Here is a 12,056-nt window from a genome sequence, read left to right on the forward strand (position 1 = left end):
ATTACTGCCAAACAGGATCTAAAGTCAGTTCATAACTCTAACAGGCACTGGGAGTCTGAGTTCTGTCCATCATTTTCCAGTGGAGGAGAATGACACAAAAGCCTCAATTTAATGAACAGTAAAAGCATATTACAGTGTATCATGTAATTGTAGTGTGATCTTACTCCTTACTCTCCAAAACTTTTCTTTAAAGATACATAGAAATACAAAGGGAAACTCAGGCTTTCTAAATATCCACACAAAACAACAGGGAAAATAAACAGAACATACCTTTTTTGAAGTTTGTTACGTGAGGAAGTGTCTTGACAATTTTATTGCACCACTTCAGGGCTTTACTAAGGCTCTCTGAGTCACAGCTGGCAGATCTCTCTGTGGCAGAGTACTTTGTAAGGTTCTCAGAAGAATCAAGACAAATATAAACCTATGTAAAGAAAAGGCTCTGATGTTACTATTTTTTGCAGTTAACTTAGGAATGAGGAATTCCAACCATTATTGAAAGATTACTTTTAATCCAGATCCCATCTTTGAAAGGTTCAGCATCTCCTTGCTCCCCTTTCTTCTCTATTTCATCGTTCAAAGTCCACATAGGAATCTTTTATTTGATCAATGCACATGACATTCTGCCTTTTGCCTGAGAGATTGGGCAGAACTCCAGGAAACTGTGTGGGCTTACACAAAATTCACTATTGTTCTGCCACATTAAATTCCAACAACCTATTTTCTTATTAAAAAATATACCAGATTACCAGATTGTGAAAATGCTAAAATTATTTTTTATTTAAAAAAAAAAAATTACCAAAAAAACCCCATCAAAATTACCAGACTGCAGTAGTGTAATGCTTTAAATTAATTTTTTCTAGAGAAACAATTAGTGTTTCAGTGCCCCATCTATGAGGTTATTTCAACAGTGTTCATCCAGAGAGCTGCCCCACACAGCCCCCTGCACCAATAGCACCAATAGCTCAGGACCACTTTGCAGGCTCTAATGCTATGAGATTGCCATCTGTGCTCTCCTTTTCACCAGCTCAGTGGAGTGCAGCATGTGAGATGTGAGACACACTGACCTCCTTGGGGGACACCAGGTGGGTAACTGTGACAGGAAAGGTTTCTCCTGGAACAGGCAGTGGCTGCAGCAGGTACGAGGGAGAAAGGTCTCCTTCAAATACCCCCTAGACCAAGACAGACTTCAGCTGAGCATCATACTGAATAACAAAACAGAAACTAACTTAGCTATGACTTCTGGTACAAAGGAGATACCTAAAAAGGTGTAAAATAACAGTAAGCAGTGTGTTCTTGATGAAAAAAAAAACAACATTGCAATGTACAGATAAAGATTTTTCTCAGCAGCATGGCATTGTCCAGTGTATCTTCTTTTAAAACCATGTATTTTACAGTTTGAATTCTACATGTCATTACTGCATTTGGTTCACCACAAAATAAACCCTGGAGCACTAAATTATATTTTAGAAGGATATATGGCACACAGCTCAGCTAGAACATAGGTCATGAAAACAGCTCGTATTATCTCCTGTACTCAAAACATGATGTGTTACAAAACGTACAATTTCTCCAAAATACATTTTTACACATTTACTTGAGGAACACTATTCATTAATGCCTCAAGAGAAAAGTAGAAGCAACATATGTAACTGGAAAAAGAAACAATTAATTATGACCCTTTGTTTCCCTTGCAGGATCTCACAGAGGATGCAGTACAAAAAATCATTATGTTCCTCAAACTTAGCTAGGAAAAAAAGATTTTTTTCCATTCAAAGTACATACTTTGAACAAGTAAAGAAAGGATGTCTAACTAAATCACAGATACACAAACTGAATGGAAGACTTCTGCAAAACTATCAGGAGCAGTGTGAGTTGGGAGCCACCTGACTACACTTGGACACACACACCTGGAATAAGAGTCACTGCTGTGAAGCTCAGCACACCTGGCGATTCTGATGCATTCTCCAACATCCTACTGCCCCACCAGGAATGTCAGGCTAGTGCCTAAGCTAGGATTGCCTATGGTAACAAAGACCAGCTCCTAACTCATCAGTGCAGTGCAAGGCAAGCACATCTCAAAGACAGAGACACTGCAGCAACGGTGCACCGAGCCCTGCATAAGCCACTGTTAGCAGCTGCAAGGCTCACAACATAGAATGAAGTTCTTATCAGCTTAACTCAGCCCAAATCACTGATCTGAAGCTGTGAAATAAAGTTACAAAACTACAGAATAAAAGAATAGATAATGGTTACACCTTATGTAAAAATAATGCACTTTAGCTGTCTTGTGAGCATGGCTGCTGAGTCTCTAAAACCAGAGCTGATTATGTTTGAATGTGTTCAGAGCTGTTTGCTTCCAACTTCTGCTGTTCCTGAGGTTCAGCTCGAGTTCTGGATACCTTGCTTCTTTTCTGGTCTACAACTGAACACTTCTGATGTCTGTTTTCTTACAAGTTGTTCTGAGTCACTTATTCCTGGAATGGATCTGCTTAATGCAATTATTCCTTGAGGAAAGCACTTCAGGCTTTCTGAATGCTTCTTGCCTGCAACCTTTTTACACAGCTTTATTTTTGTTTTCCAAATTTAATTTTTGTGTTAAAGGTACCAATCTCATTTCCAGATCCATATTTAATTTGCTGAAGATGTGTGTCGTGCTGACCTTATGAAAATGCAACAAGAGATTGAGTTACAATGAGGTTTTCCATGGTTACTCAGCTCTAATATACACTGAGGGATTTTTCTAACTGCATCATGAGCCCAGCGGCAGACAACTCGAGCTTTGCACCAGCAGTGACAGCAGCAGACTCTGTACTGGAAAATTATTTTCTGAAGCAAAGATGTTCGTTGGAATGAAAAGTACATTGGCAGACTTAAACAGAATTAAGAGGAAAGTGCAGTAACAAAGTCTTAGCAATTTAAATAAACCTGATCCTCAGATTTCAAGGAACAAAAAAATGAAAAAAAATACAGAGAAATTACTTATGTATGGAGTTTTTGTGTTAAGAAAATGAAGTTAGGTGGAAACTTCAATCTTACGTGATGATCTTTAGGGGAGATGTCCCAGACTCTTGGAATAAAGAACCTAGGTAACTCCCCTATAAATCACTGGCTTTACGATGAAATATTTGATTTAATTTACTCCATCCTTGGATATATTTCTATGAATAACTAATCCCTTCAAGTGCTAAAAGTATCACCTATTTGTAGTTTTCTAGAGGAATGCTAGCTAGACTTTAAACAGAAGTGCAAAAATCTCTTTTCATTACAGAGTCCATGAACAAACTATTGGCAATTTTTTATTCCACAGAGTCTTATCAGCACATTGTAGCTCCCCATGTTGCGCTGCAGACCTGTGTGCTCAGTCCTACTGCTGCTTACAGCACAAAACCACACAGAAATATTAAAAAAAGTAACAAATCCTCCTAGGTCACAACAAGCAACTGAATAATCTTTCCAAAGGTAGAACAGCAACAGCAAAAGGGACACACACACACACACAAGTCTCACCAGCTTTTGTATGTCCTGGCAATCTTCAGCAACACAGTACCTCTGGTATGCCATGAAGGATGACAGTGACATGCCCCCAAAATACAGGCTGATGGACAGCTTGCCCCGTGGGTTATCTGGTAACTCCTATTTACACAGGACAAAACAGGACTGTAACAGTAATAGTGGCTGAAGTTTTAGACACCGTGACCAAGAAATTCAAACCTCTCATGTTGCTATGTATAACACTCAAAGACACAAGACCAATATGCCTATTAACATCAGCTGTAACATAAATAGGAATATCTCTTTCTGATATGGAAGCACCAATTGCTCATCCTGACACTGAAATATTATCCCGTGTTTGCTCACTCAAACCCTTCCCCTTCACAATTTATCATTAAGCTGTCTGAAGTGGCTTGTTTTCAGACAATACAGACGATGTGCTTCCTTATAATTTTAATAAATGATGTTAGAATTTTATCACTTAGAATAGAATTTAGAACAATTTATGCTGCCAATAGGTAGGTTACTTGTCAAAATGACAACTCAACATGAACAGGGTGAAAAAAAGCACTAACTCTAATGGACATATTTAAGGCATGAAAACTATAATAAAGGTAAAGTCACAGGAGAAGTAAGTTTAGTTGTGCTTTTTTTTTTGTCTAAGAAATGCATTTACTGCTATACTTCCTCATGTACCATTCCTAGTGCCAGTTAAAAGGAAAAAGACAACAAAACTTGGTTTAATTTCACATCTATGAATAAATTAGGCTACCTTAACATGAATTTCAACCTCTTCATTTTTGAGAAGTTCTTGAAGGTATTCTACTGCCTCCTGCTGCCAAAAATTTCCAATCTATTTGGAGAAAAGCAAGAAACCAACACATTAAGATGCTAACAAGTAATATTCTTCCAATTCTTAGGGTAGATGGAAATACACAACCATTAAAAAAGAAACCTGACTAGAAGACACATTAGTTTGAGTTGTCTACAATAATTTAAATATTATCTACTACTTGATGCATCATAATTCAAGTGACAACGCAACCCACAATTTTCAGATCCTGAAATGGCTTAGAAAGAGATGCTGCTTGCCAAATCTAACCAATACTATGTATGCAATAATGTACATGTACAAAATTGTCTGAATCATAATCTAAATACTAACAAAATCTAAGATAATACTCAACAAAACATAGAATACCTTAAATACTTTTATTCTCTGATGTATCTGTTTGCTGTCCAACCTGTATGCTTACAAGCCTGTCTTTCACAGAATCATGGACTGGTTTGGCTTAGAAAGGACCTTAAAGATCAAATTTGAGCCCTCTACTGTGGGCAGAGGCACCTTCCACTAGACCAGATTGCTACAAGCCCCCTCCAACCTGGCCTTGAACACTTTAGGGATGGGGCATCAACAACATCCCTGGGCAGCCTGTTTCCATGTCTCACTATCCTTGTAGTGAAGATTTTCTTCCTAGTACCAAGTTTAAACCAGCCCTCTGTCACTTTGAAGATATTCCCCCTGGTCCTATCACTCCATGAGCTTACAAGGAGTCCTCCCCAGCTCTCCTGTAGCCCCTTTAGGTACTGCAAGGTGCTCAAGATCTCCCTGGAGTCTCCTCCAGGACAAACAGCCCCAACTCTCTCAGCCTGTCACAGGAGAGGTTCTCCAGCCCTCTGATCTTCATTGCCCTTCCCTGGACTTGCTCCCACTGGTGGTCTCCTGATCTGTGATCCCTCTCCAGGCTTGGCACACCTATGGACCAAAAAGGCTCTTCTTCCCTGGGACATGGGCCCCACAGGACCCCACCAGAGCAGGCTCCTCAAAGTGAGTGCCATCATCCAAGCAGCCCAACCACTGGCTGTGGCAACAGTTATGATTTCTTCACTTACCAGACTGGAGTGAACCTTTCAAGGCCCTTCCCTCTGCCAGACAGGACTGATGAAAAAACTACTGGCAGGCCACAGATCCCTACAAGCACTCTTGGGATCTGCAGATAACCCCTGTAGATACAGCCAGGAGCAGTCTGAGGGGTATCACTGGTGTCAAAAGGAGTAGATAACTAACTCCTGGCACTGGGTAACAGGGAGAGGACTGTACAGGGCCTGGCAGCCTCTCAGCAATGTCCCCAGTACAAAGAGGCAGGAGCACCATCCCTCTCTAGAGTGCTGGGTCAGCACATGGGCTCCTCTGAACCTCCCTGAAGGGAGCACCCACTCCTGTCTCCATCTCCTTGGAGCCTTTTGTCAGCTGCACTGGGGGTTACACGGGGAGCAGAGGGTGCTGCCCTCCTCAGCCCTGGCGTCTCACCTGATGTGAGAGCTCTGCCCTCATCAGCCTGCAGAGTGAGGGAGCAGTGCTGCAAGGAACACCTCACACTCTGTGGAAAATCTCTTCTTCTTGCAGGCCCTTGCCATTGCAAGCTTCCATTCTTCTGCATTATTGCCCCTTCTCTGTTCCACATGTGCTGCTGGGAGGGTTTCTGGCTGTTTGGCTGCGGGTTCACTGCAGACTGCACTTGGAATCAGCCATCCAACCCCTCCTCAGCCTCCCTGATGCTGCACAGCCTCTCACCACCTGCTGCAGGAGCTTTCCTACCTGGGCATGCTTTCCCTGGCAGGTCTGCTGCCTGTCCCTGCCCCACCACACCTGCAGCCTTCCTTACTCTATCAGTTTAACTATTTCCAGCAACAAAAGTAAGCTGGTAACTTCAGTATGTCACTTTTACTAAGTGCACCATTCAGAGTAAGCAAGGTGTGATGGTATGTGAAGATGTTATTTACACACCAATTACTTACTGACAAAAACCCTTAAAACAATTCAGCTGTATTAGTTTATAGATTGTTTCCTACACAGCCAAGATCAGAACGTTAGAAACACAGTTTTGCAGGACTTGACAATTTCAGACTGTCTGGCCATTCTGCATTAAGAAATCCAGGACTTACTTTTTGTTGGTGCTATTGCAAATTGAATTATTATTTCAGAGTATCCCCTGCCAAGCCTGCAGCGTGCTGTCTCACAAAGGTCTAGCTCCACTGACAGCTGCCTTTCAAGCATGGTCCCCCCCTAAAGCAAACCTGCTGGGCCCTGACAAGGACCTGCTGAAACAATCCTCATCATCTCTCCTCTGAATCCTTGCAGCCAAGAGAAGACAGCAGCACTCCTCCCAGCCTGACCAGGCAGGGTATTGATTTGAGAAGCACCCACCAACACAAGGATGTGCCACTACTCACCGGCAGCGTCTTGTAGAGCTGGCACGGGATGCAAAAGGGAGGAATGCCAGTGTAGAATGTAGTTGGATACAGGTGACACTGAGGAATGCTCTCTATGTAACCACGATCTATGTACTGTACCTACAGGAAATGCAAAGCTTTCCTGAAATAATTCCTGAAATACTTAAGTTTAGTAAGGGAATGCATTTGCTTACAGCATTGCTTTTATGGAGGAAAAAGAATAATGGTTTGATGGTAAGTGATGTGACAAAGGGAAAAAGCAAGAAAAGATTTAAAAAAGTGCCGTGGCAGGTAAGAAATTCAGTTTATAAACTTCTCTTGCAATAATTGCTACCTTTTGTGAAATAACCAGTTTAAAATATAAAGGAAAAAAATTTGTGAATTAGGATCCATTTTTCAATCTGCATTCAAAAGTCAGGAGCAGACTCAACAGCTCAAGTAAGATGAACTGCTAATGAGAAGAAGGTTCTACACTTTTGCAGCAGAAAGAATTCAAAACAGACAGCCAATACTTTTTGGGTGGGGATTAGGGCAGGTATGGGATTCTAAACCTAACTGTTTTCAAAGCATTCCACAAATGGTAAGAACAGCAAAATAAAAAACCTAAAAGGGATTACTTACAGGAAATCAAGAGCAGCTTTTTACTTAAGAAAATTAATCATTACTAGGGAAACTACAGGAAAAACTGTGACAACTGAAATAGGTAAAAATGATATTTAAAATAAATGTAAAAATGAGGACAGCAATCCAGACTTTTAAGCAGAATGAACAACTGCACAGGTCCGCTGAATGAAAAAATGTTAAATCCATTATTTATTTTACAGGATTGAATTACATACCTTTTTTAAACGCACATATGCAGATACACATACACCCTCTCCCCTTACCCCATACAAGCAAACTTACCTGCAGAGTACTACCGCTGACTTCCACAATTTTAGCTCGATACCACACAGTGTCTGATCCTCTTACAACACAGGCTTCTCCCTTCTTCCAGCAGTAGGGTATCAGGAGACCAAGGCCCTTGAAGGTATTTTGTATTTCAGCCATCAATTTGTTTAGTGCAGTTTCTTGGGAGAGGAGGTGAAATAAAAGAAGAGATTAAGAATAGTCTCTAACATTCATGCAAAATATTTCCATCACTAAACTCCATCAGATGCAGATGACATGTATAAACAAACACATGTGCAGCTTTAAAATCTATTTCCCAACAGCGATACAATATGTATGTTCAATATCTAGTATATGCAGAAGAGTTACTAACAGTAAACTGCACTTCCAATTCTGAAGCCATTAGAAATTCTGAATTCTCATCCCAGAAGAACTTGTAGAAGAGTCTGTAAATTTTGGAAGTGACACCTAGGCACCACTGTATCAGAGCAAAACAAAGCATGAACAAGACAACTCTCAAAGCACTGTTTTAGTGGTAGGACACCATGAAACAACACAGAAGAGGTGCCCAGAAGAACCTCTCCTGCTATGGTACAGCCTACAGCAAGAACTGCAGGAAGCACACACAGTCCTGTGCAAGTGGGGTTACTGTACTTTGAATTTCAAAGGTTTAGGAATAAAAATAGTTACATAATCTAGTAGTTAAATGCACTTGTAGAGCAAAAAAGATAGAATTAATGTTCTCATACATAAATATTTCTCTAAAGCACAATATACTAACATGGAACTGAGGAGTGACACTGCATCAGTCAGAAGAAAATGAAATTCTTTCAAGCAGCACAAACAGGAAACATTGTGAGATATAGAATGTATCACAATGCAAATAAAGAGCCTGAAGAAACTGTACTGAGCTTAAACTGCAGGAAAAAAAATACAGCAGTATCTGAGAACCAAGCTGACTTCCAAGAACCTTTATGACTGTATCTGCATCACTTTGAAGATAATTACTACATTTACTTGATCAGTCAACACTACAAAATAAAGCACTGGCTGCTTTACCCATTATAGCACAAAGAAGAAAGTCAAGTAATCTGCCTATCCAAGTGCTTTGGGTTTTTGGATTGCTTGGGAGGGTGGGAGGACAGAAAAGCTGATTTAAGGAGAGAATCCCTGCCCCTCACACCAAAGACATCACCTCCCAAGAGGAATCTTCCAGACCACATAGGTGTTCCAGCATAAAATGTGATACCCAAGAGCACTCAGATTCATAAATGTATTTTATTATACATAAACTCACCAAATGATTTTGGTATTATATAAATAGTTCCATCACCTCCAATACAACTCACTACAGCCTGGAAAACTTTTGCTTCAGGAACAATGGGAGATTTATACACTTCCTCCATTTCTGGACGAGGCAGTGGCTCGTGCATTTTGAGTGATTTTTGTTCACTCTCTGAAATAGTGGTGTTTTCCTCTGGAACAGTCCTGCTTCTTTCATATGCAATTTTGGAATTACAACCATCCAGCTGTGTGTTCTCCTGCTCAAAATGTACTTCAAGATGTTCCTTGGAAACTAAACAAGCCCCATTGGCTTTACCAGTTCTAGAAGATTCAATCAAATATCAATGTATTAACTGACAGAGAACTTCAAAAGTGCAAAACTACAAAATAATACAAGTAACACACAGAAGTGGCAAAGGTATCTCAAAATACTGTCAAGCATCTCATCAACAAACTTAGAGAACTGCAATGTGCCATGGATACAATAAATAACATTATACTCATTATAAAACATTATAAGTAAGTCCACTGAAGATGGAGTTCTGTTGCTAGAACTGTAGAACACAATCCAAATTTTTTGATTTTATTAGTTTTGTCAAATATGAACATCAGAGTCTCAGAGAATACAAAAGAAAAGTATCCAAACCTTCTGTTTCTAAGAGCCAAACCCTGCTCAATAAGGTATTCAGAAGTGTCAGTCATTTTTCCTGTTTCATCTTTGCAAAGAATTTTCACTGGCAATGCACAACCCACAACATTTTCCTGGAAAAAATGGGAGAGCTGGACAACGTACAACAAATATGCATTTCCTCTAAACTACAGGCATATTTTTCATTTTATTGGTACTGACTGTCAATCAGACATCCTTGAACAACTGGTGCCCACATGAGAAGACAGAAATTTATTTAATCCATATGACAGTTCCAATGATTTTACCAACTATTCTATCTACACATGACATTAAAAAGAGTTGTAGAGTAAAAGCTTGCTTTTCCTCTGAGCTTTTTTAATAGAATCAAGTGCCAAACACTTGTCTTACAGCAGGAGATTTAAACCCATGCATAAATGACTCCACTCATCACTGCTTTTATTTCCACTGTAAAATATCATTGGCAGCAGATAACAGAAACTGAACAAATCAAACCCTTCCAATAATATTTTTTTTAAACTGTGGAAGAGATAAATTACTAATGATATTCATACAGCACTGGATTAATTCTTCCAGTCTCTGAGGCTTGAAAACTAGCAAAGTAGCTGCTGAAATAATTCTCATAAAAAACCTGAGCAGCTTGCTTATCTGTCCATAAAGGCTGTCAGCATCCAGTGATCCCAAAGATACATCTACTATTCAGTAATCAAACACATCAAAGATGAAGTTCTCTCCACGCTGGGCAGCACTGCTCTAATGCTTCAGTGAATAACAAGAGTAAAGCAGAAAGAAGAAAGCACCTTTTTCCCCAGAGCAAACAGCTATACAAGTTTTATTAATGATTTTTTGAAAGGTAAAATCTTCAGAAAAAAATCCAAATTAACAGACAGTATGACAGGAATTTTGTAAATACCACTGGTTTTGATTACAAACCTGTATGACTATCTTCACTTGTGCTCCAGTTAGGTAATAGGACAAGCATTCACACACAGTTGCTGTCCACTGCGTGCTTCCACCTGTGGGTCTAACATAGAACAAATGATAACTTCTAGGTACAAAAGAAGTTGGCATCTCCTGAGTATAACCACCAACTCCTCCCTCTACCAAAAACTTGGCTTTTTTTCTAAACTGCCTAAACTGTTAAAAAAAAAAAAAATCTCTACTACAGTCAAGAGTAACAAAATCATTATTAATTTCTGGATCTCTACAACCAGAAAAATTAAAAAACACAAACCCAGAATTTCAAAATGAGGAGGATCATGAGTTCTAGAAGTTATGACACCTGTCAAAACAGTCTAGAAAAGAGACCTTCTGTACTGTTTCAGGAAATCCAATTCATCTCAAATTCTGAGCCAAGGAAAGAAAGTATTCAATGAAATAGATCTGTTCACTCTTTTGTAACTCAACCTATAAATATTATTTATTTCTACAGAACAGTTTCTGCTTTACTACAATACAGTATAACCCTTAGAAAAAAACTCCAAACCTTAATTAAATAAATCACAGCCAGCACCCCACTTCTTTATTCAAAAAGCAAACCACATCCAAATCTTACATAATCCATGCTAACAAAGGTACATCAGTTTCTATTGCTGCCACTCAGTATAAGGGAAAGGCTACCTTATTTCTGTCAGTGAACATTCCATTGCTAACATCCTGATGGTCTTCATGTTTTCCTCAAGTTTTCTTAGACAGCTGACCTCCACCGTTTTTTCAGCTCCAGAATCATAAAGTAGTACCTGTTACAGGCAAGAAACCACAAAACAGAAAAAACCTCCTCTCATGCTGTTATCTGTAAGAAATGATAACTCAAAGCATCCCTGTGGAGGTTAAAAAATGTTCAAACATAACTGGGATTTAATAAATGCCTTTTGCACTGAACTACTTCACCACAACTCAAGTGACTACCACAGCACAGCAAAGGAACAAACCATACAAATGTGCTCAAAGGAGGTTAAACAACTTTACTGACTTTTTGGTAAACTAAGAAACACTGAAATAGCTCTCCCTCCACCCCCTGCTTTTTATTCTGATGGGGTTAAATAGCTGTTTGAAGGCTCCTGGGCTCAGAAAGCAGATGATGCAAACTGAAGTACACAAAGTCCCATCTCTGCTTCATACTAAAAAGAACCCTGGGCACAACCTCATGATGGATGAAAAAAAAAAAATAATAGCAATCCAGTGCTGGATTACCTGTATGAGCAAAAAGCCATTCTTCCTTTAGAGACATCTAAGTATTCAATCACAAAATGCTTTTTCTGGTGCTCATTATTTTCAAACTGGTACAACAGAACATGTTTCAAGCAGTGCTGTGTGAGGTTACTGTGGAAAGTGTTATAGCTACATGGCACAGTGCATCAGCATCAGTTTAGGGTTCATGCAACTGCCTGACTACCATGTGATCCTGTGGTGTTGCACTTGGTTCAACTGGCTCCCTCTTCTAACAAGGATCATTAAGTTTGAATTACTGTAACCCTCAGTTTCACACATCTGCTGGAATCTAAAA

The 12,056-nt window shown here is 39.6% G+C and overlaps 1 protein-coding gene across 1 annotated transcript in view; it reads right to left on the reverse strand.

The window, feature by feature from the left end:
- The window catches only part of RNF17 (ring finger protein 17), a 39,922-nt gene that overhangs the window by 3,616 nt on the left and 24,250 nt on the right, over positions 1-12,056 (reverse strand). Inside the window, exons 23-32 of the mRNA XM_058018499.1 lie at positions 11,171-11,289; positions 10,484-10,574; positions 9,548-9,663; positions 8,915-9,222; positions 7,633-7,796; positions 6,727-6,846; positions 4,265-4,345; positions 3,508-3,633; positions 1,065-1,169; positions 271-421 (exon numbers count right to left, since the gene is read on the reverse strand). Coding sequence (XP_057874482.1) covers positions 271-421; positions 1,065-1,169; positions 3,508-3,633; positions 4,265-4,345; positions 6,727-6,846; positions 7,633-7,796; positions 8,915-9,222; positions 9,548-9,663; positions 10,484-10,574; positions 11,171-11,289 — 1,381 coding nt within the window. The remainder of the gene's footprint in view (positions 1-270; positions 422-1,064; positions 1,170-3,507; positions 3,634-4,264; positions 4,346-6,726; positions 6,847-7,632; positions 7,797-8,914; positions 9,223-9,547; positions 9,664-10,483; positions 10,575-11,170; positions 11,290-12,056) is intronic.

The sequence above is a fragment of the Melospiza georgiana genome, chromosome 2 (assembly GCF_028018845.1).
Source record: "Melospiza georgiana isolate bMelGeo1 chromosome 2, bMelGeo1.pri, whole genome shotgun sequence".
Taxonomy (NCBI): Eukaryota; Metazoa; Chordata; class Aves; order Passeriformes; family Passerellidae; genus Melospiza; species Melospiza georgiana.